Consider the following 24,295-nt stretch of genomic DNA (forward strand, 5'->3'; position numbering starts at 1 on the left):
CATGGAAATGCTTGTGCTACCAAGAGGGGAGGAAAAGGCAGGTACAAAATTGCATCTATACTATCACAGCAACTAGTCACAACAGGAACGCACTCAACACATGTTCATGGAGTACTTGCTTGCCCCGTGCATGGTTCGAGGCACCAGGAACACAGCAAGAAACACAAGGCCTTTGTGAAGCTTTCATTTGAGTTGCAGGAGGCAGATACATACAGTATAGGAAAAGTTACATGCCGGAGTCAATTAGAGGGCATTAAGTGTGGGGGAGGACAACAGAGACGGAGCATGGGGTGGGTGGAGAAAGCCACTGAGATGACATGGAACACGCACATGGAGGGGTTATGGGCATCCCAGGAAGACCATGCCAGGCCGCTGGATCGGCAAATACAAAGACAGTTCCAAGGAGGAACCTAGCATGAGAGAAAGGACCATACTGGGGGGGGCAGGGCGATCGGCCACATTTCCACTGGTTTTAATGGCTTTTTTACACACACACACACACACACACACACACACACACACACACACACACACTCTTAACAGATCCTTCCTTATTTGAGCCAAAGCTACAAATTTCATTCTAGAGGGAAGGAGGAGTTTATAGCAAAGGCTTCATGAGACACAGACAGTTTCATTATGAATGGGGCCAGGGACAAAACAGAAGAGAAAGGAGATGAGACAAAAGCTAAGACACAGAGAAAAGGAGACACAGAGAAAACCATCCGGAAGGACAGAGGCATGTTCTGGATGATTCTGAGGAGGAGGAGGAGGAAGGCAGTGCAGGGCCAGAGAACAGCTGGGTGTTGGGGGTAGCATATCTACCATCGAGTCCATTCCAGCAAGGAATGGAGGGCGAGGCTGCAGGCAGGGGCGGGGCACACAAGTTGAGGGCTGGGGTGGACAGATGACAGCCTCCAACTAGCCAAGGCTCGACAAAACTCAATGGCTTTGGTCGCTACTTTTAGAAAAACAGGTTATCAATGTTATTTGAAATTTGGGGAGAAAAACCCATGCAAGAGAAAGAAAAATGTAAACTAGTTCTTTCTATCATCAAAGGGACTTGAAAAAAAATACAGTGAAAGCAAGTTTATTAAGAAAGTAAAGGAATAAAGAAAGACTACTCCACACGCAGAGTGGCCAAAGGGACTTTTTTTTTTTTTTTTTTTTTTTTTTGAGATGTAGTCTCCCTCTGTCACCAGGCTGGAGTGCAGTGGCGCGATCTCGGCTCACTGCAACTTCCATCTCCCAGGTTCAAGTGATTCTCCTGCCTCAGCCTCCTGAGTAGCTGGGACTACAGGTGCCTGCCACCACGCCCTGCTAATTTTTGTACTTTTAGTAGAGATGGGGTTTCATCATGTTGGCCAGGATGGTCTCAGTCTCCTGACCTCGTGATCCGCCTGCCTCAGCCTCCCAAAGTGCTGGGATTAGAGGTGTGAGCCACCGCGCCCAGCCAGGACTTTTAAGTCTCCAGCAGACACTTCCCCAGGGTTGGGAGAAGTACTGTTAGTGGTTAAGAGCTTGGGCTTTGAGCTCTACCACCAATGTATGGTTCTGATCCTCAGTTACGAAATCTGTAAAATGGGTTTGTAGGATCAAATTTAAAGAATGCCCTGTAATCCGAGCACTTTCGGAGGCCAAGTTGGGTGGATCACCTGAGGTCAAGAGTTCGAGACCAGCCTGGCCAACATGGTGAACCCCAGTCTCTACTAAAAATACAAAAATTAGCAAGGTGTGGTGGCATGCGCCAGTAGTCCCAGCTACTCGGAAGGCTGAGGCAGGAGAACTGCTTGAACCTGGGAGGCAGAGGTTGCAGTGAGCTGAGATTGCACCACTGCACTCCAGCCTGGGAGAGACAGTGAGACTCCGTCTCAAAAAATAAAAATAAAAAATTTAAAGAATGCACATAGAGCATTCAGCATCTTCAACCTGGGTAAATGTCAGCCACCATGGGCTTCTAGCCTGAGGAGTGGCTTTATCTCTACCAGGTCTGGCCTCCTGTGCCTATAGCCAGTGGCAGGAAGTCCCCAGGTACAGGAGGGGGTGCTGCTAGTGGGGTGCCAGGCAGAGCGAGGCCGGGCAGGGAAGCCTGCAGGACGGATGTACCTCTTTCAGCTTCTTGGCCCAGGGCTTCTGTGCCTTCCGAAAGCCGTCCTCGGCTTCCTTGGTCTCCTTGAAGCCGCCCATCATCTGCTTATGAAAGGCTTCCTTCTGCCAGTTCTTGATCTTCTCGAAGTCATCATTCATCAGTGAGGCCTTCACCTCGAGGTGCAGCTCACTCACCCTCTCTGCCTCGGACATGAAGGCCATCCAGGCCTTCTCCACAGTCCCGTACTGGGGCCCTGTGCAGGGGAGAGAAGCTGCGGGTCACTCAGCGCCGGCCATGGTGGGGTCTCCTCTGCTCACACCTCGGCTGTTCACTGTGGGCATTTAGACCACAGAGGGTTTCCTTTCGGGGTTTCAAATATTTTTCTCTCAGGGACTCTGTGCCTTTTTCCGTTCCTGAATCTGAATTTGCTCTGCCCCTCATGTTAGGAAAATTGGGGGGATTACATGCCTTTCCTTTATTTTTATTTTTGAGATAGAGTTTCGCTCTTATTGTCCCAGCTGGAGTGCAGAGACGCAATCTTGGCTCACTGCAAACTCTGTCTCCCGGGTTCAAGCGATTCTCCTGCATCAGCCTCCTGAGTAGCTGGGATTACAGGCGCCCGCCACCACACCTGGCTAAATTTTTGTATTTTCAGTAGAGACGAGGTTTCACCATGTTAGCCAGGCTGGCTGATCTCGAACTCCTGACCTCAGATGGTCCACTCGCCTCGGCCTCCCAAAGTGCAGGGATTACAGGCGTGAGCCACCACGCCCGGCCATGCCTTTCCTTTATTTAAAGCCACTGAACTCTATAAAAACTCAAATTTCCACATCGTAGAAGTCTTAATTTACTTAAAGGTGGCCAGAGAAGGGGGGACTTTCTGAAGTGAGCAGATGCTTCTCCCAGGTGTTGGGCACCCACCCACCCCATGCCAACGCTTCTCCTGGCGTGGCTCCTATCAGCCCTGCTTGGCCCCTGGCTAGCCCTGCACTGCCTTCCTCTGCAGGACCGTGTTCATTCACTCCCAGAAAGAGCCTGGCTCTGAGCACAAGCTCGAGAACACTGTGGAATGAGGACTGTCCCCTCAGCAGAATGGAAGCCCGTCCTGCAGGAGGAAGGAGAGGAGGAAACAGGAGCCTGCTCTGGACCAGTATGGCAGGAGGGGCTGAGTCACCTCTCCCTACTCACTGTTCTCAGTCCCCGAGGCTCAGGAAGGAAGCCCTAATCCAGGCTGCCATTTCTATTCAGGGGGTAGGGTGGGGTGGCGTGAGGCTGGAGGGAGGGAGAGCCAGAACAGAGCTGGGGCAGAAATCGAGAAGATCCATGGCTGGTCCTCAAGGCGGTCACAGGGACAGTGACCAAGTGAGCTGAGTCATGACAGAGGTGGGCTGAGGGGAGGGCGGGCTGTGAGAGCCCAGAAGGAGACATGTGACTCTGGGGCTTGGAGACAACAGAGAACAGCCCCGGAAGTTGGACCTCTCTGTGCCTTCGTGTCTACAAAATGAGCACACTCCTGTCCTGTCCACAGCGTCACAGCCAGACCCACAAGGTGAGGGTGGTAAGGGTGCTCTGTAAACCTCAAGCTCTGACTGACAGCTGGATCCTGGGAGAGGGGCTGCAGCAGGTGGAAATGAAATGACGACAGTGCCATCAACCAAGGGAGCTGACCTATCCTAGGCCCCTCCTCTGCCACGTGCCTGCTCCACAGCCTGGGCACATACCCTGCCCTAAGAACTGTGCTAAGCCCACACATACAACCCATGTCATCATCACGGGAAAAGACAGGCAGCTGGACTAGACCTGGCTTGCGTGCGACCTGGCTCCCCTGATTGGCTGAGGACAGCTGGTCAGCACAGGAAAGCCTGCCCCAAAACACACCTTGAGAAACCCGCGCTGCTCTGCTTCTGCACCAGAAAGGCTGTAATCAGTCAAGTTCCCCCTTCAACTGCTGGGAAGTGTGTTCTAAGCATGGCCCCTGTCCACACAACAGTGGCACTAATAAAGCTACAGAATCTTCTGAGCTTTTCAGTGGGGACAAAAGAGGGTGAAACCTCTGCCATACAACACCTGTAATTATTCCCTTAAAATTTAGACTCAGAAAGACTGCCAGGTGTTGCCAGCTAGTCTTATCTGACCTGCTACATGGCCAAGTTTAAAAATAAACAGCTCTCAGTGTTAGAAACTAAGGTGCAGAGCAGCAAGGCCTTCCACGTGCTAGGAACTTACCCGAGTTCTGAGTTAACTCGGCAAGTGCAAGTGTGTCCTATGGATGACAAGGGCTGTAGTCCTGTGTCCCCAAGGAAAGTGGACAAAAGCTCACGGAGCCTGTGCCTGCTGGTGATGGGCACTAATGTTCCCCATAAAAATCACACCCTGCTCTGGAACTGGGAAATGCACTCTTGCCCCAATCTTTTTTTTTTTTTTTTTGAGACGGAGTCTCGCTCTGTCGCCCAGGCTGGAGTGCAGTGGCGCAATCTTGGCTCACTGCAAGCTCCGCCTCCTGGATTCACGCCATTCTCCTGCCTCAGCCTCTCCGAGTAGCTGGGACTACAGGCGCCCGCCACCATGACTGGCTAACTTTTTTTGTATTTTTAGTAGAGACGGGGTTTCACCGTGGTCTCGATCTCCTGACCTCATGATCCGCCCGCCTCGGCCTCCCAAAGTGCTGGGATTACAAGCGTGAGCCACCGCGCCCGGCTCTTGCCCCAGTCTTAAAAGACAGAAAACTGGCATAGAGAAGGTCACAACATGCCCAGAGACCCTAGCTGGGGTGTAGCTGCCTCCAGGCCACAGGACCTGTGCCGGAGCCTCCCTACCCTTCTCCACGAGCTGCCTCCAGCGCCGGGCCCACTCAGTGAGCTGCTGCGCGTACGCCTTCTCGATGCGCGCTCGCTCATGCAGGCAGTTCATGAGGTCGCTGCACAGGCGGTGGCCATCATCGATCCGCTTCACAGTCCGCTTGTAGTTCCCGACCTAGGAGAGAGAACCAGCTGGGAGGCAAGGGGCTTGGGGCAACCTGTCCTTGGCTGCGGTACAAATGGCCTCCATGCCAACCAGGCCCTGATGCACCCCTGGGGTCATGTTTACCACACCCCTCTCCCAGAGTTTGAAAGGCACCCCGTGTAGTTAGATAATGAGCCTCTCTATTTTGATTATTAATAAGATCATACACATCAGTGAACGGGGGCTTCTCAATGTTCTTTAGATTGGGTACTAAGTAGAAACTGGGCTGTGGGTCAGGAAGGGAGGCTGACTGGCTCAGGAAGGGCTACCATGGAGGAAGGGGCAGGGCTGAGGATGCCTAGAAGGGCACCTCAGACAGACTGAGGGGCTGGGGCCAGCTTCCTGGAGTAGGTGACATCTAACCAAAGCCTTCTGCTTTGATGTCATCCATCACGTGCTGGGTTATTACTTCCTAATCATAGCCGTAAAAACTTTTCCACTTTCTGAGCACCTACCATGTGCCAGGCGACCTGCTAGGTGTTTTACACCTCCAAATACTGTCTCCCCTACCTAGTAGGAATAAGTGTCCCCATTTTACAGATAAGGAAGCAAAGGCTTAGAGAAGTTACGTGGTTTGTCAAGATCCTGCAGCCACAGTGGCTAGGCTGGAGCTGAAGGCAGTTTTTTTTTTTTTTTTTTTTTGAGACACAGTCTCGCTGTCGTCAGGCTGGAGTGCAGTGGCACGATCTCGGCTCACTGCAACCTCCGCCTCCCAGGTTCAAGCGATTCTTCTGCCTCAGCCTCCTGAGTAGCTGGGACTACAGGCACGGACGCCATCACACCCAGCTAGTTTTTGTATTTTTAGCGGAGACAGGGTTTCACCATGTTGGCCAGGATGGTCTCAATCTCCTGACCTTGTGATCCGCTCGCATCAGCCTACCAAAGTGCTGGGATTAGAGGTGTGAGGCACCGCGCCCAGCCTAAAGGCAGTTTTTCAAAGGGTTCCAGGTAGGACTGTCTTGATGGCAAAGCTTTGTCAGGGCTAAGCTGAGTTTTGACTGCCTTTTTTCGTATATGAAAAGAAAAACTAGTTCATCTAAGTTATAAGTAATAAAAGAGTAACTGAGGAAATGTTAATGGCTAATTTGGGGTGAAAATGAAAATGTTCGATATGTTTCACTCTTTGAGCTGCTGGCTTGAAAGGATACAGTCGCTGATAACTTGAGCACCCAGAGGAAATACGACAGAAAAACGATCTCTTTTCAGCCTTTTTTCTCCCATTGCCTTCAAACATCTTAGTCAACCCCTTGTCAGTTTTACCTTTTCTAAAATCTCTTTGCCTGGCCCTGCACAGAGATGGGCAAGGGGAGGGAAGGGGGCTGCAGCACCTGGAGGAAGGGCTGTCCCTGAGGCTGAGCTACATGGGCTGAGATGACTCCACTCCTATGAGAACCAGAATCCTGGTGAAAAGCAAAGACCCCTGGAAGGTGGTTAGCCTGGGCAGCCTTCTCCAGAGGCAGATGAGACTTCTGGCTCTGCTCATTCCCTTCAAAGACCTCCCCCAGCAAGGCTGGCAGCTCGGCAGCTCGTCAAAACATGAGCTGAACCTGAGCATCCACTCCAAACTCGAGCAGCTCCTGTGAGGAAGTCGAAAGTGAGCATTTTCACAGCTCACTGGAAGTGACATTTTGTGGTCGTTTCCCTCAAAATGAGGCCTTACTGTCATTTTGAAATTTACAGCAGGACGAAAAAAATACCCAACAAGCAACTCAGTGTCGCTGAGCTGGTGGTAGGAGGAGCTGAGGTAACACAGCCCTAACTTAGCCTTGACAGTCGACATGAAGCCACGACCCAGAGCTGGTTTTCATCTGCCTATTACCAACGGTATTCAAATTGGTAATCACCATCAAATCATGTATTTTGGCTCTCTTGAAACCTGCTTACCTCTCTGATTTTCAGAATCGTTGGTTAAAGGTTTAGGGAAAAGAAAAGGATATTTCTTAACAAGTCACATGTTGGTACCATCCATCGGCACACATAGGAGCTGCAATACACATTTACATGACAACTCTTGAAATCTGGAAAGCCGTGATGAATACAGGAAGAGTGTTTCCATAAGTTCACATTTCAGGTTTCCAAGTAAGCTCCCAGTTGGTTCTAGAGGCTGCAGAGGAGCCTATGCTGGTCCTGTGACTACTGCTGGGGACAAGAGGCAAGCTGGCTGAGCACAGAGCCAACGGGAGAGGGGGAGTATGCCAAACAGTTGGGACCAACGCACCCCAGCAACATCGGCCCTGCTGTCCTGTTAATGAAACGGCTGTGTGGTGGCTCATGATAGGCCATCACTGGAAGTCTCTATCGCCATAAACCACCAGGGACAGAGCAATGTGGCCTTCCTACTTCCCTGGGCAAAGCACTGCAGTCGTCCCAGAAGCAGAGCTACTGCTGGCTGTTTCTCTAAGTTGAGATGGAATCTACACACAGGCAAAACTGCCCACTACAGGGTACACTTAGATGAGTGTGGACAAACATATACTGCTGTCTACTGCCTCCACAGCAAGGAACAGGACACTTCCATCTCTCATGAAGTGTCTTTGTGCCCCCTTGCAGCCCATCCCCTCCCCACACAGCCCCCAGCAACCACAGACATGATTTCTGCCCCTTTTCCAGGATGGCAAGGATATATGGAATACACAGTATGCAGCCTGGCTTTTGAGACTCGCTTCTGTCACCCACCATAATGCTTCTAAGACTGATCCACGTTGCTGTCTACGTCAGAAGGTCACTCTTTCTTACTGCTAAGTAGTATTCGATTGTGTAGTTATGCTACTCTTTTGTTTATCCATAGTCTTCCTGCTGAAGGTTGCTTGGGTCATTTTCAGTTTGGGGGAATTATGAATAAAGAAGCTATAACGTTCATCTATTGGTCTTTCGTGGGGACATAAGCTTTCATGTCTCTTGGGTGAATACCTAGGAGTGGAAATGTTACATGGCACGTGTACGTTTAACAAAACTGCCGAACTGCTATCCAAAGTGAATGTACCGCTGTGCATTGCCATCAGCAACGTATGAGACTTCCTTGTCCTGCATGCTCCCAGCACTTAGTCTTGTCGGGTGTTTTGTTCTATTTTGTTATTTTTAGCCATTCTACTTAGTGTAGCAATACGGCATTGTGATTTTAATTTGCATCTTTCTAAAGTCTAATAATACTGAAAATCTTTTCTTATGACTATTTGCCATCTATATGCCTTCTTGAGTAAAGTTTTTCCTTTTTTTTTTTTTGAGACAGGGTCTTGCTTTGTTGCCCAGGCTAGAGTGCAGTGCCACAATCATGGCTCACTGCGGCCTTAACCTCCCAGGCTCAAGTGATCCTCCCACCTCAGCCTCCAGAGTAGCTGGAACTACAGGTGGGCACCACCACACCTGGCTAATTTTTGTATTTTTTGCAGAGACGGGGTTTTGCCATGTTGCTTAGGCTTGTCTTGAATTCCTGGGCTCAAGCGATCCTCCCACCTTGGCCTCCCAAAGTGTTGGGATTACATGTATAAGCCACAGCACCTGGCCTCTTCCCTTGAGAGGGATTGTCATCCCCAGGCTGGATCATGGGCTATCTCACCTCACGCCATTCTCCTGCCTCAGCCTCTCCGAGTAGCTGGGACTACAGGCGCCCGCCACCACGCCCGGCTAATTTTTTGTATTTTTAGTAGAGACGGGGTTTCACCGTGGTCTCGATCTCCCGACCTCGTGATCCGCCCGCCTCGGCCTCCCAAAGTGCTGGGATTACAAGCGTGAGCCACCGCACCCGGCCCCTTTTTAATACATTTTTTTAAAAATCAAAGGTATAATAATGACTAGTTTTTAAAATGCAAGAAAATTAATTTTCAAATATTTGACAAATCGATCATACATTAAAATCAGCACATATATAGTTAACTATTTCTGCTCTATCAGTTTTGTAATTAAAAACCTCTCTTCCACTTTTTCAAAACATGAGCTTGTTTTGGGATAGCCAAATGGCAGAAAACTTTAGGTAGAAACTGAATATAAGCATGCTTTCCTCCAAACATATTAATTGCTTCATTCACAAAATCCTCGTTTTTGAACCAGGTATGAAGCTATGTTCCTAACTTCCTCTAAATTCAGGCTCACTCCACTCAGAAACTAAGCTGCCAAAGACAAATGCTCAGCATACATGTGCCTGGACATCCCTTCACTCCCCTGAGGGACTGCCTGGCAGACAGAGGGCCAAGCATGTACCTACTGAGGGACTCAGCGCTTGGGCACAGGGCACTGGAACTGGGGCACTGGGAGGAGGGGGTGAGAGGTATCCTGAAGGCAATATCCAAAGGGCATCTTCAAGGACAGGTAGGAGGCTGGCCAGATTAAAGGTGAGGCCACGGAAATAATTTCAGGCACAGGGAACAGCACCGGCAAAAGGAAGGTGTGTCCACATGGTGACCCTGGGGCCCTGAGAGAAGTCAGCTGGGAATGGAACACAGAACACAGGGAGCGACTGGCAATGAGGAAGGGCAGATGCTGAGAAACTGGGAAGGCTAGGCCTGCATCCGGAAGGGTGTCAGGCTTGGGGACTGGTGGGGCTCAGAAGGCTGGTGGGGATGGGGACATCCCGGAAGGAAGAATTGAGAGCAGCCTCCAGAGAACGGGGCTGCTCAGTGGAACCCAGGGCAGGTGAGCCGAAAAAGGGAGCTGCCCATCCTCCAGGTGGAGGATGTGGGGACAGAGGTCATGGGATCCCTGGCTCCCAGACAGGTTTCTCTGCATACAGCACCCCCACCTTCTCCACGCTGTGCCCACCTTGGGAAAGAGAACCTCCTTCCTTTTCTTTCTTTCTTTTTCTTTTTTTTTTTTTTTGAGACAGTTTCGCTCTTGTTGTCCAGGCTGGAGTGCAATGGTGCGATCTCGGCTCACCATAACCTCTGCCTCCTCGGTTCAAGCGATTCTCTTGCCTCAGCCTCCCGAGTAGCTGGGATTACAGACATGCACCACCATGCCTGGCTAATTTTGCATTTTTGGCAGAGACGGGTTTTCTGCATGTTGGTCAGGCTGGTCTCAAACTCCCGACCTCAGGTGATCTGCCCACCTCAGCCTCCCAAAGTACTGGGATTACAGGCGTGAGCCACTGTGCCTGGCCAAGAACCTCCTTTCCAGGGTCTTCCGGAGGCTGCTCTCCTGCCTCCCAGGGATGGACCTTGGGGGCCACATCCCTTACAATCAAGCTCTGCCTCCAGGGAATCCACTCCCTTCCCCATGCCCTTCCCCAAGCCTAGGACTCGCCCTGCCGTCTGCCCTCCTCCAGGCTGCACTCACTCCCTCTCAGTGAGCCAGGCTTCTAATCGTTCCTCTGAGAACCCAGTGTCAGCCGAGCCTCAGTTTTAAAGTCGGCTAGGATGAGGTGGTGGCTGGAATCTCAACCATCCCTGTGCAGAAACATCCGTGCAATCAGGAGCAGAGAAAGGGGCTCTACCTGAAACCCAGCGGCTTATCGTCACAGGCGTGCTGGGGGGACTATCCGAAGAGGCCACATCAGCTCCTCCTCCATCCTGCATGCATCTGTTGTAAACAGTCCAGAGGTGCCTTTCACGAGAACGCTGGAGAAGGTCTGCTGTGCAGACACAGGACCATGCCAAGCTCTGTGGTGCTCCCAACCCCTAATACCTTCAGACTCTGGGCCCTAAGAGGGTGTGGACCTGTGTCTTTCTAATCCACCACTCTTTCTCCATTGCTTTCCACAGGGTCTACCGCACAGCAGGCACCCCATAAAAATGTAAGATAAAACCATAACATGACCAGAAGAAAATGTACACGAATACCTTTGTGACTTAGGGTAGGGCTCCTTAAACAAAATTTTTCTTTTTCTTTTTTTTTTTTTGAGATGGAGTCTAGCTCTGTTGCCCAAGCTGAAGTGCAGTTGTGCGATCTCGGCTCACTGCAACTTCTGCCTCCCGGGTTTAAGTGATTTTCCTGCCTCAGCCTCCCGAGTAGCTGGGATGACAGCACGCAGAGCACACAGAGACGCCTCTGTATGTGGGTGCCCAGAGGGATGCGCCTGAGAACAGCAAGGCAGCTCTACGGCTGTGGACTGGCAACCACCAGGGAGCGGGAAAGGCCAAGTGTGGGCAGAGGTGAGTGTACAGCACCCTTTACTGGATATACTGGTGCAAACAGACTGGGCAGGCCTCTGTGCACAACTAGGCAGTCATTAAGTCATGAAGCATGCAAGTGCCCTACGATGACCCAGCAGCTTCATTCTGGGCTTAGGTCCCCACAGAAGTGTTCCCTTTGGTCCCAGGACAGGTAGGGGTCCTCTCCCTGGGGAATGCACAGGTAAGCACGGGGCCCAGCAGTGCAGCGGGAGGAAGGATGTGCACGACTACACCAACGCACTGACCCAGAACAGAAACAGAATGATGTGGGGTATGATGCCATTTACATCAATTAAGAATGTGTGCACATGAAGTAGGGGTACGAAGTTTATGAGAGCAGATGCTAACAAAAGCTGTGACATTAGAAATGGGGAGGGGGCCTAGGTATCAACTGCAGGTGGAGAAAGAGAGACAGGAACGGTTATTGATGAGCGAGTCCCCCTCCTACCTGCCCCCATCCCAGCTCTCTGTGAAGTCTTGGCTCCTTTTCCCCACGCAGGCTTCCCTGATGCAGCCCGTCCTTGCTGGAGCACCAGCATGGAGCACCGGCCCAGTCTACAGCACCTGCACCCACAGACAGGGGATACTCATCTGAAGACTCCTGCCATCTGGTCCAGCTGGGGGCCATGATGGCCCTTCCGAACACCGCCCCCATGCCCCTCGGGTCACAGCTCATCTCAAAATTGCCTCGAGCACATTAGCCTCACTTCCCTAGCTAGACTGCAAGCCTCCCAGCAACAGGTACCACACACGGAGTGATTTTCACTACTGAGGGCATCATAATAGAGCATGCCCACACTTGGCCAGGCAGGGTACTGACGGTTTTACATGCCACCCCACTTAATCTTGTGACAGTGCTAGCCAGGGAATACTATTAATGTCTATTTTTAAAAATTAAATTAAATTTTATTATTTTATTTGCAAGAAGGGTCTCACTCTATTGCCCAGGCTGGAGTGCAGTGGCACAATCACAGAGGCGCGGCCTTCCTGTCTAAAGCAATCCTCCTGCCTCAGCCTCCGAGTAGCTGGGACCACAGGTATGTACCACTACACCTGGCTAATTTTTTATATTTTTTGTAGAGACAGGTTCTTACTATGTTGCCAGGGCTGATTTCAAACTCCTAGGCTCAAGCAATCCTCCCAACTTGGCCTCCCAAAGTGCTGGGATTACAGGCATGAGCCACCGCACCCGACCTACTGTCCCTATTTTAGAGAAAAGGAAACTGAAGTTTGAAGAGATGCAGTCACTCATGGTCATGCAACAGAAAGAGAGGCCACCTGCCCAAACCTCCCTCGGGCCGGGATCAGAGCTGGTGTAAACTGAGACTTACCAAGTCAACATGAGATGGTGCGTGTGCTTCCAGCCAGCCCTGTGGGCTCCAGCAAGTCACAAACAGAATTCCAGACTCCAAGCAGCACACAGACCCTGCTCCTGTCCCCACCATATGCCAACGAAGTTCCAGGAACCCCAAGCCTGTAAACTTCTAGGACCGGTTGCCAAGGATGACCTTGATTTTAACCTCAGGATGATCTTCCCCTTTAATCTGTGGCCCTGAAGGCCCAAGCACCACAACTGCTCCCTCTGCACCCTGGAAAGGAAGGGTCAAGGGTGAGTCAGCTGTGCCAAGCTGACCTACAGAAGAGCTCCTGGTGGTACCCCTCGCCAGGCAAGCCCATGGAACCAGAGTCAAATGTTTTATCCAAAGCCGACCAAGTATGCCAAGAAGCTCTAGCATCTCCTCTGTCAGCCTGGCAGACAAGGATGAGGCAACTCTTTAGGAATTCCTTAATTCCAATTCTGCAGTTGGCAACAAGACAGGCAAAATACTTTCGATATCTTGTTCAAATCCATCGGATTTCCCAGCCCTAACAAGACCTCCTTCCCTTCACCTGCTCTCACGAGGGGAGCAGCACAAGATCTGGCCCTGCCTCAAAATGTGTAACTTTGTACAAGTCCCTCTCCGTATATTTCTGTCCTTTCAGTTGTCAGGCAGAGTCAGAGCTATTCCTGTGAGGACCAAATGGCCCAGGATAGGAGGGGTTTACACTGCAGGGTAGGTTTCTTCTCAGCCAGCTGTGCTCTCCACCTGCCACGGCGATTGCCTGACAAGACTTAACTTCTTACTAAGCCATTTCTTCACCCTGTCTGGGGGTCGGGGTGGGGGGTGAGGTGAGCCTTCACGATTCCAGGGTTTCTGATTGAAGATGATGTTCGTGCTTCCTGGCATACCTGATCAGCTCTGGGTCAAACATTTGACTCTGGTTCCATGGGTTTTGCCTGCAGGGACACCACCAGGGCGTCTTCCTTCCATGGCTCAGCTTGGACCAGCTGGCTCACCCCTGGCCCTTCCTCTCCAGGGTGCAGAGGGAGCAGTTTCCAGTCCGCCGATGCCACCAGCTGGCTGGCTCCCGACTGAAGCATTCATCACTCCATTTCTGAGTGTCTGGCAACACTCTCTTGCCACTGAGAGGTATTTAAGGAACATCCACTGTGTGTGAAGGGCCACGAGGCCCTACGGATATAGTGGTGAACAAACTGCCATGGGACTGTCCCTCATGGAACTTATGGCCAGAAAAAATAATGCAATGAGACAGTGACACATTCTGAGAAGGAACACTCTGGGTGGTCAGGGCTGCCTGGAGGAAGCGACGTTTGAGGCGGTAGCTGAAGGCAGCTCTGAGGCGAGGCTGCTTTCTCACAGCTGAGGAAAATGCCATGAGGCCCACGGAGAGTGAGCTGGGGGCTCTGCTGCCCCGGGACGCTTCCCCCACAGATCACTCCTCCCCCTGGTGGACATGTGCTGTCGCATGCCAAAATGCATCAAAATAGTGAGTTCTGAGGGCAACTACTATGCCTCTATATGTCTCCATCGTCCATGCCAGGCAGAGAGAGGACACCCTATCTTCTCAGAGCCCAAATAGTGCTGGGAGCTGGGATTTCCATTCCCCCTGGAAAGGAAGGGACTGAGAAGTTGCTGAGATCTCAGAGGCATGGCCAACCAAACAACTCATGATCCTTTATTAGTTCTTTTTTTTTTTTTTTGAGATGGAGTCTCACTCTGTTGTCCAGGGTGGACAGTGGCGCAACTCGGCAGTGGCGCATCTTGGCTCACTGCAAACTCTGCCTCCTGGGTTTAAGCGATTCTCCTGCCTCAGCCTCCCAAGTAGCTGGGATTACAGGCGTGCGCCAACATGCCCGGCTAATTTTTGTATTTTTAGTACAGACAGGTCTTTGCCATGTTGGCCAGGCTGGTCTTGAACTCCTGACCTCAAGTGATCCACCCATCTCTGCCTCCCAAAGTGTTGCGAATATAGGCGTGAGCCACCGCGCCTGGCCTATTTATCAGTTCTTAATCCTGCGAGTCACATGAGCTCTCTCCATAGTAGCTAAAAGGAATCAACTCTTAGCACGTCATCAGCCAGTAACTTCATGGCCCGCAGAAGAGCAACTCCCGGCGCTTCTGCCACATTCCTGAGAGAGTCACGTAAGCACAGCCAGCTGCAGGGCCTCACCGGGCCTTCACTGCAGCTACAAAGCTTTCAGGGAAACCCAGGGCCTGAGTTAGTTTATCCCTAAGCCAACCCGTGTCCCAGGCAGCTAGGGGGGTCTCCAGGACTGAGTCCCTTCTCCTCAGGACTGTGCCCTGCAGAGTCACTACCTCTCACCCACCTTCCCTGGGGAGGGTGTGCGTGTGCCTGGCAGATGTTGTATCCAGTACACACCTGCCAGGCGTCCCCATGGTGACAGCTTCAGGCAACTTTCTTCCAACCTATCCTAACCCCCCTATACTGAATCTTCCTTGCCAAACGGGGATGACTGTTGATATTAGGGTTGTGAAATCTGTGATGTGTGTTTGAAAACACCAAAGAGTAACAAGTGTCCTTGAAAAACCATCTAGTCCGTGCCTTGCTTTCAGGTGCCAAACTGCAATTTCCATATCCTCATTTCTATGGGATTCCACTCATCCTGGTCCCCAAACTTCCTACGAGCTTGTCCACCACTGGGCTCCCAACTTGTCTCAGCCCTGGAATGTAGGCCCTACGAGTTCCACACTTCGGTGCTACCTTGAACCACAAGCTCAGACTAACACCTAACCTCACTGGGGCTCCCCATCTGCAAATGAGGTGATACTATTTACCTTGCAGGGCCCAAGAGGGTTAGAGATTCAGAATCGCCTTGAGTCTGATCTGCAATCCAGGCTCAATTCTGACCCAGCACTAGTCCTGTCCTTTCCTTGGGGCCTCACTTCTGTCTCAACTTGGGGTTTTCAGTTCTTGCTCCCAACACTGACTGGCCGTTATCCTCTGTCCCTGAAACCTGTATCCTCAAGTACGAAGGTGAAGAAAATGGAGCTCACTACCCTGAAAGCACCCCTCGCTGTTTGATCATTTAAAAGCATGAATCCCAGATTTCAACAACCTTAAAGACCCATTGAGTTATGAATCTTTAACTGAAATGTTCAAAATGACAAAATAAAAAACAGATGACACAGAAACCCAGAAATTGCAATTTTCAGATCCTAACTCCAAAGGCAGAACACATAAAATAAACAACATAGAGAGAAAGGATGTGTTTACGCAAAGCTGTGTTGAACTAGCTCTTCCTCAAGGCCGTCGGCCAGGCGCCCCATGCTCTGCTCCCTTGGTGCGTGTTACACAGATGTCAAGAAGGCCCCACGACACCCTACATGGTGTTCACATGCACAGCATAGGCCGCCCTGTGTGCCATCGCCCCCAAGACCCCATCCTGGAGCCCTGGGTCTCTGGGAAGACATGCACTGCTCACTCGCCTTCAGCCGAGCACCCAGCAAGTGGCAGGAATTTGGTACGTGGCTGCCGTTTTTGCTCTCCCTCACTCCTCAGGGAGGCGCCCCCACTGATGCAGGCATCACCTTGCTGGAAGAGCTGCCACGGCGAGGTCACCTGCCTGGTCCCTAAGCTCGCTGAAGACCTGAGGCTTTTGGCAGAATTCCCGAGGCACCCCGACTGACGGGCAGTGTAAGAGACATCCCAAACTGGCTCGACCCCTAAGGTCCAAAGCCGATGATCTAGTGGGGAAAGGCCAGCTGGGAAAAGCTGGAGGATCAATTCTTCCAGGAAGCCTCCCCGCCTCCTTCCGTTCCCTCCTCTTCCCAGTTTGGTGCTTCCACAGCCCCCCCATACTGCACTCCAGTCTACCTCCACCCTGGCCCTAGCCCCCCGCACCCGAATCCTGGTTTACTTTATGACTCCTGTTACCCTACCAGTCCCCGCTACTGGAATGTGGGCTCCTCTCCCCATCTCTGTACCTGGGCACCCCAGCTCCGCCCCTCTGCACTGTGCCCAGCTCAAACAATCGTTTATCCACAAATGTCTCCATGGAGCTAAGCCCACCACAGTCTAATGAGCACTACGGACCCCACCTGCTCTAAAATGAAAGGAGATTTGTTACTGAGTAGAAAGGAAAAATATGTCTCTTCAACAGTTTTAAAAAGTTATTCTGACATAACTGAAATCAAGTAAGAAAATAAAATTTTATCTTCATCTACAGAAATGCATAAAAAAAATTTAAAAAATTTTGTCTTCAGAAGACAAGCTTCTTGACAGCACAAAACCCCGAAGTGCTAAATTGTCTCAATGCAAAAACCAAAGAACTCTTTCTCTGCATTCAGAATGATGGCATTTAGATGGGGGGAAGACAGGTCCGTCTGCACGACAGAAGGAAAGGTGGCCTCATTCATCCACCTTTTCCTGTCTCCGCGTGTGCGATGCTCCCGCGTGTGGCTGCGGAAATGGTAAGTGTAGAGAGGACACTCAGAGACCACTTGGGCTCGGGAGTCATTTAGACTTGGCCTTGCCATGCAGGTGTCCTGTGACCTCAGACAAGATAAACTCTGGGTGTCAACAGGCTCACTGGTGCCGCTGGCCCAGTGCCCAACTACCAGCAAGTGCTGTCCCTGGCCTGGGCAGCCCATCACAGAACAGCAGCAGGCCATCACTGCTGGCTGAGCCTGATCTGCGACGGTACACCCCAAATTCTGCTTTCTCTTCCTCCACTAAAAGTGGAACTTGATTTTTCCCAGTATCGGGAATGGCTGAGCACGCAGGCCAAAGACAATGTTGTAGATGTCGTACACCAAAGGGCATGAAAGAGCTGAAAACAAAATGACAGATTCGATGGACTGCAGCAGCCAGCCAAAATAAACTGCCCGGCTGGCTCCCTGCAGTGCTCCTGGGTGGATGGGTAAAGGGGATTGGTGCTGGTCGGGGCTGGTCCCTGCCCTGTTTGCCCTAAAAGCAGGAAGCCGCCTGTGGGGACCAGGCCAGTTCTGCAGCTGCTGGAACCCAGCGGGAGAGGCTCCTGTGAGACCTTCAGTCATATCTACCTGACCACCCACCGCCACCCACTCCTTCAAGTATGTAAGTCCCTCCCATGTGCTGTGCATGGCACCAGGCCCTGGCAACACCAGCCAAGCAGGGTCTCCCTGCTCCTGCTGAGCTAGGGGACAGTAGCCATGGACAGGGATGGCAGCAGTGCTGAAAACTGTCCAAGGGAAATGGCAGTCACTTGTGGAACTGTCTTTTGCTGCTGCTGGCCTGTGAGCTCCAAGAGGACAAGGGACTGTCCCTGTCACACTCATCTCTGTGTCCCAACCCCAAGCTCAGGCCAGGCATGAGCCTGACTGACCAAGTGGGACAAAGGACAGCTTGGTTAAAACCCATCACATCATGAGAAAAACCTCCATTACTGGGTAGAGAGAGATTGGGCAGCAAAGGCTGCTTTCTGCTCTAATCTGAACGTCAAAGTCTGTCCAATGTTGACTTCTGTCTTGTTTTCATAAGTGTCCAAGCATTGCTTAGGTTGTGTATTCTAAACTGTGAAAACCACCCATTTAAAAACACGTAATTCTGAAGAGTCACGAGATTCAGGGTCAGCCAAACTTGGCCAAGACAAAGGCAGCCCACACATCGAGGGCCCTGATCTGCCCCATAGGACGACAAAGTCTATCTGAATCGTAATGGAAATGTCCACTATAGCTCAGGGGGAGGGTCACCCACCAAAGAAGGGCAGGATCTTAGGAAAACTATTTTCTCACTGGCTTAGAAGAAATTCACATGAATATAACTCATTTCTGAAAAAGGTAGGTATACAGTGCTCTGAAGAGCGGGCTGCAGCAGCCTGTTCAGAAATCCCAGAACGGCCAAATACCATCAGAAACACAACTCTCCCCAAAATAAGGATAAGAACCTTAAACGAAGATTATGCAATATATACCATGTCTACATTTTGTGTGTAACATCAGGTTAGGAAAAAGAGTTTTTGCCAAAAGAGAAAAAAAGTACCACACACAATTTTAGCCTCTTTGTGGGTGTTCTCTGTAATTCTTACAACCATCCTGGAAGCAGGAAATTAGCAATGCCATGTTACAGCCTAGGAAATGCTGGAGAGCACAGAGGAAGACTGCCCAAGCCTGCCCAGAGCAGTCAGAGAAGGCTCTTCCTTTCCCAGAGCAGCTCCCTAGGAAGGAGATGGAAGTCTGGATGGAGGAAAGAATCCACTAAGCCACACCAGGTAGGGTCACAGATCTTTGTGGATGGGAGCCTGGGGTGGCTCAGCTTGGCTGGAGCCCAGGGCAGAGCTTCTCAGGAAGAGCCAGGGAGTCCAGCTGGCTGTCAACACATGCTCATGTCTTGGCCATGCTAAAGAGTATGTTTCTATTTTGAAGGTGATGCAGAAAACTGAAGCTTCCCAGCAGGGCAGGGAGCCGTCCAATCTGCTTTTCTAGATGGGCTATCTGGCCGTGGGGTGGAGACTGAGGAGTTGATGCCTTAATCCTTGCTCATGGTTCAGCAGATACTAGTTCGGTGAAAAGAAAGAATTAATGGTAATTTTTAGAAACTTTAGTGAAACTAAGGTGGGCCACTAACCTTCTAGGAGCCATGTGTGAGCACGGTGGGGTGATAATTAAGCTGATGCGCACCCTGTCCCGAGGAGCCCGTGGATGTGGGCACACTGCTCCCGCAAGGCTGACACAGGCAGGCCATCACACGGAAAAGTCCGTTGGGGTCAGCGTGCGTGGAGGTGGCTGGGCAGCAGACAGAGCCGGTCACTGCTGCTGAGCATGAGGTGGTACTGACGTTCGCTCGCTTCACACTTGCGCTCAGGGCACTGCTCTGCCGCCTCCTAACTGCTCTCCATACAACAGTGGCTCTAGGAGGCCCGAGACCGTGCTCTCATATGGGGTGCCCAGGACGTAGCCCAGGGCCTGGGTCACGGCAGCTTCTAAATATGTGTCCTATAAAATTGGTATGGAAGGATGGGGAAAGTATCACTCCACATGGATGATGAATATGAAGGCGTTCTCATGTGATGAGCTGTCCTGCAGTGCTAGAGTCTGAGAGAAACCAGCCCAACTCAGAGCAAGTTACAACAACCTACAGGGAGCGCCTTCCTGGCAGGGAACAGTAAATGTTGAGAGTCACGTGCCAACTCTTCAGGGCTAACATTCCCAGAATATTTGACACAAGATACTTATGTTCTCTTCATCTCCCCAAATATTCTTCTCAGGGGCTCTTTGTACCCACAAGATAGTGCACAGAGGTCAGACTCAGCCTGGGTTCATCCAGAAGATCTGAGCTCTAAAGGCACAGACAGCTGACAGCTGTGCAGAAATCACGCCTCCGGGGAGCTTTTGTTGAGGCAGACTCAGGCTCCAGTTCCTAAAATAAGTGGCGTCTGCCCTCCTAGCCTGGCCCCCAAGGAGCCCTCAGAGATGCAGGCAGCGGCTCTCAGCCCTGCTAGGGACAGACCTGCCATCCGGTTCCCAGAGCCTACTGAAGGTAAGGGAGGCCAGGAAGCACTGGTGACACTTGAAAAGCCCCACGGCTCACAGCCCAGGCCCTTTGTACACCAGCTCCCAGAACCAAAGAGAAGGCCTGGAAGCAGTGCCCAGAAGCAGAGGGGCAGGAGGAGGGCCCCTGGGCTCCTGCAACAAGTCAGGAAAACTTGCCAGAAGCAGCCAAGCTGCCCCATGCCCTGCCGTGAAACCTGTGAGCAGGCCAGACCAGGCTCTGACTTGCTGAGGGAGCGACCCACGTGGGGAACTGCCTCCGCCTGGCCCCCGCCACTGTAATTCCACATGACTTCCCATCTTGCTCCAAAACTGGCCCTTAGCTCCAAAAAGGTCAAGGTCCTCAGCACTCTGTAAGACCACACTCATTCAGGCTCCAGACTTGGTTCCAACCTGGAATGCCATCCCGTCTACTTGTTCCCAATTCTTGGCCCAACCCTACTCAGCCACAGGCCTCCTCTGCTGACCCTGCCCAGCAGACCATGTTACTGAGAGGCAGAGCTGGGGGTGGTCCCTCCTGCTCTCATACTCCATAAGCATCTTCTTTGTGGGAACTGGATCCCCTCTTCCCTCTTCCTCTTTTTATTTTCCCCCTATATCTACAGGGTTGGGGAATGCAAGAGGTACTCCTTCCGAATATGCATTAAATAGCTCTATTCAGTATCATGTCCCTGTGGGTAACCTCTCCTCCCACAGGTCAGTATGGGTTCCTTCATTCGTCCAGCAAGCATCCGAGTGCAGCAATGCCCCTGTCCCATGCTGCCTTTCCTGCCCTTCCCCCAGGGCAAACCCAGCAAATCCTACAGCACCTGGCATGCTGACCTGCCTAGTGTCTACTTTATTCCTCCAAATGTCACAGCCAAAGGCTCCTGGAGGACAGGGCCACACAGAAGATGGCTCTGGAATGACATATTCCAGTTAGTATCTTTTGGTGGGAAGGAGTAAAATTAAACACCAAAAACTTTTCCACCTCAAGACCACGAGGCTTTCTTTGGAAAAGTGTCCTTCCATGGGAAAGAGGAACCTGCCACCTGCCTGGGAAGCTGTGCAGTTGGCAGTGTGCACCTGAGTCTCTCAGATCCCCGCAGGCCGTCACTGAGCAGTCGCTCTGCCACTCAACGAACATCCGTCATGGAGGAGGCGGACGACCACAGCACTGCGGAGTTGATACCAGCTGGAGAGTAATTTCGGGGACAGCATCACAAGCTGAGCAGAGCCCGCCTAAGCATTTTCAGGCAAAAGGAGATGTTTTTGTCTACTGACATTATTGCGGTTGAGAATTTAACAGGGAGCATAAGAGCTTAATTACTGGACTTGTTAAAGCTAGTTGATTTAATATATGCTGACAATATACACTGGCAACATTCACCTAAATGTTTTTTAACAAGCAGCTGAAGACTTCTGTAATAGCACTATATTTAGCTACGTAATTTTCCCAGCAGTTTCTGCCACCAAGTGGGTAATGAAGACAATGCTGCCAAGGGCACCGCAGGAACAGACATTGTGCACACCGACTCCCTCAGCTCCCATGTCAGAGGGAAGGGCCCCCACCAGCCTTGCCCTGACGCCCTAAAACATTTAACATTTATTCATTCTTTTAACCCTCACAATACTAGGATATGGGTACCGTTATTACTCCCATCTTATAGATTGGGAAATGAAGGCAAAGAAAAATCAGTAACTTGCCCAAAGCCATACACAGGAGTAAGTGATCAGGCCAGCAGTCAAACCCAGACCTCCTGGCTCCAGAGCAATGTATTCACCTGTCCCCATTGCCTTTTCTGGCCTATCCCTCACAAGGAAGGGCCTTTTGAGTGTGCTTGTCCTGTCTGCACCATCACCAAGCTCAAGGCAGGGAATGATTGATGCCAGCCAGCAATGTCACTACAGTTACAAAAAAGAGGCTCCCCAGGCCGGGCGCGGTGGCTCACGCCTGTAATCCCAGCACTTTGGGAGGCCGAGGTGGGCGGATCACAAGGTCAGGAGATTGAGACTACAGTGAAACCCCGTCTCTACTAAAAATACAAAAAATTAGCCAGGCGTAGTGGCAGGCGCCTGTAGTCCCAGCTACTCGGGAGGCTGAGGCAGGAGAATGGCGTGAACCTGGGAGGCGGAGTTTGCAGTGAGCCGAGATTGCGCCACTGCACTCCAGCCTGGGCGAAAGAGCAAGACTCCGTCTCAAAAAAAAAAAAAAAAAAAAAAAAAGAGGCTCCCCATAACTGGAAAGGTTTCTATCTATAGTTTTGGTTCAGTGTTGAGAACAAGGGCCTGCACTTCTAAAGGGTGGAGAGCTCACAGGAAGGCTCTCACAGCTGCTGCAGGCTCCATGAGTGCTCCTGCACTAATGAGGCCACAGCCTCTCTGGGGGGGCCAGCCAGCGGGACCTGATTACTGTGAACCTGTACCTGCGAGTGGGGGCAGAGGCAGTCCTGAATTCTAGCAGTGTTCCAGGGGCACCTTCAAACCACGTCGTGTAACTGCTGGTCCTGCTTCATCTAGTTTCACAGCCAGCCTCCTGCCATGCTGTGAGATGTGGCTGGTGACCTGTTTGACTGTCACTGCTCCTGTCACTCTTGCTGTCTTATGTGAAATATTTCCCAGGCAGATGTGCCTCTCTGGCTGCTGAAATTTGAGCTAGGTGCCCCCCTCACCCCTCCAGAAGGATGCCAGCCGAGGGGTGGCAGCAGAGAGGACCTGCATGCTCTGTGCCTTTCCACATTTACTTCTGCTGTGGCAGAAGCCAGCTCCTGGAGGGCAGGGACTCAGTCTGTCACATCCCTTGCCTAGTACACTATAGGTACTCAGTTAACACATAACTTTTTTTTTCTTTGAGACAGGGTCTCGCTCTGTCGCCCAGGCTGGAGTGCAGTGGCGCTATCTCGGCTCACTGCAAGCTCCGCCTCCTGGGTTCATGCCATTCTCCTGCCTCAGCCTCCCGAGTAGCTGGGACTACAGGTGCTCGCCACCACGCCCGGCTAATTTTTTGTATTTTTTAGGAGAGACGGGGTTTCACCATGTTATCCAGGATGGTCTCCATCTCCTGACCTCGTGATCCACCCGCCTCAGCCTCCCAAAGTGCTGGGATTACAGGCATGAGCCACTGCACCCAGCCAACACATAATTTTAACAAACGGTATTCGGCTAAAAGTCGATGTTTTGTACAATACATAGGGGAAAAGTGTGTTGATAGAATTTTGAGCTCCTTGCCCATCTTTCTTTTAAACTTGGGTACCTGTGATCACTTGTCTATATCACAATATGTATCACTGTGATCATTTGTTTATAAAATGACTTCATGCTAGTCCCCAGCAAACACCAGGGCATCACCCTCATCTCTTCTACCACTGGAGCCTCCTGTGTCACAGAAGCACCCATATGGGTGCTGCCATCCATGTTCTTATCTTATCCTGGCAGCCCCCCTTAGAGGTCAACAGTATCCCCTACTTCACAGATGAAGATCACGAGGCTCAGATCAGTTGAGCAACTTGCCCAAGGTCACACAGCTAGCAACAGCACAGCTGGGATCAGAGCTCAGAGTTTTCGTTTTTTTTGTTTTGTTTTTTTTTTTTTTTTTTGAGACGGAGTTTCGCTCTTGTTGCCCAGGCTGGAGTGCAATGGTGCGATCCCGGCTCACTGCAACCTCCGCCTCCTGGGTTCTAGTGATTCTCCTGCCTCAGCCTCCCGAGTAGCTGGGATTACAGGCATGCGCCACCATGCCCGGCTAATTTTTTGTATTTTTTAGTAGAGACAGGGTTTCTCCATGTTGGTCAGGCTGGTCTTGAACTCCCAACCTCAGGTGATCCGCCCGCCTCAGCCTCCCAAAGTACTGGCATTACAGGCATAAGCCACCACGACCGGCTCAGAGCTCAGAGTTTTCTAACTGCAAAGCCTCTCTCTTTTTTTTCTTTTTTGAGACAGAGTCTTGCTCTGTTGCCCAGGCTGGAGTGCAGTGGCGTGGTCTCAGATCACTGCAACCTCCATCTCCCTGGTTCAAGCAATTCCCCTGCCTCAGCCTCCCAAATAGCTGGGGTTACAGGTGCCTACCACCACGCCCGGCTAATTGTATTTTTAGTAGAGATGGGGTTTCACCATGTTGGCCAGGCTGGTCTTGAACTCCTGACCTCATGATCCACCCGCCTCGGCCTCCCAAAGTGCTGGGGTTACAGATATGAGCCACTGCGCCCAGCTATGCAAAGCCTCTTTCCATGAAGGCCAGGAAAGCTCCAGGGGTTTTGCCACAAGGACAACATTACACCAAAAATTGACTTCCT

The 24,295-nt window shown here is 51.3% G+C and overlaps 1 protein-coding gene across 6 annotated transcripts in view; it reads right to left on the bottom strand.

Annotated features, from left to right (window-relative positions):
- The window catches only part of PACSIN2 (protein kinase C and casein kinase substrate in neurons 2), a 144,967-nt gene that overhangs the window by 19,069 nt on the left and 101,603 nt on the right, over positions 1-24,295 (bottom strand). For 5 of the 6 annotated variants that reach the window (XM_032139556.2, XM_032139553.2, XM_058431238.1 and 2 more), the window contains exons 3-4: positions 4,903-5,059; positions 2,104-2,339 (exon numbers count right to left, since the gene is read on the bottom strand). In XM_032139556.2, coding sequence (XP_031995447.1) covers positions 2,104-2,339; positions 4,903-5,059 — 393 coding nt within the window. Of the gene's footprint in view, positions 1-2,103; positions 2,340-4,902; positions 5,060-10,514; positions 10,601-11,641; positions 12,031-24,295 lie in introns of those variants that run through there. The other variant, XM_058431239.1, reaches the window with a different exon arrangement.

Source organism: Hylobates moloch, unplaced genomic scaffold, assembly GCF_009828535.3.
Source record: "Hylobates moloch isolate HMO894 unplaced genomic scaffold, HMol_V3 SCAFFOLD_19, whole genome shotgun sequence".
Lineage (NCBI taxonomy): Eukaryota > Metazoa > Chordata > Mammalia > Primates > Hylobatidae > Hylobates > Hylobates moloch.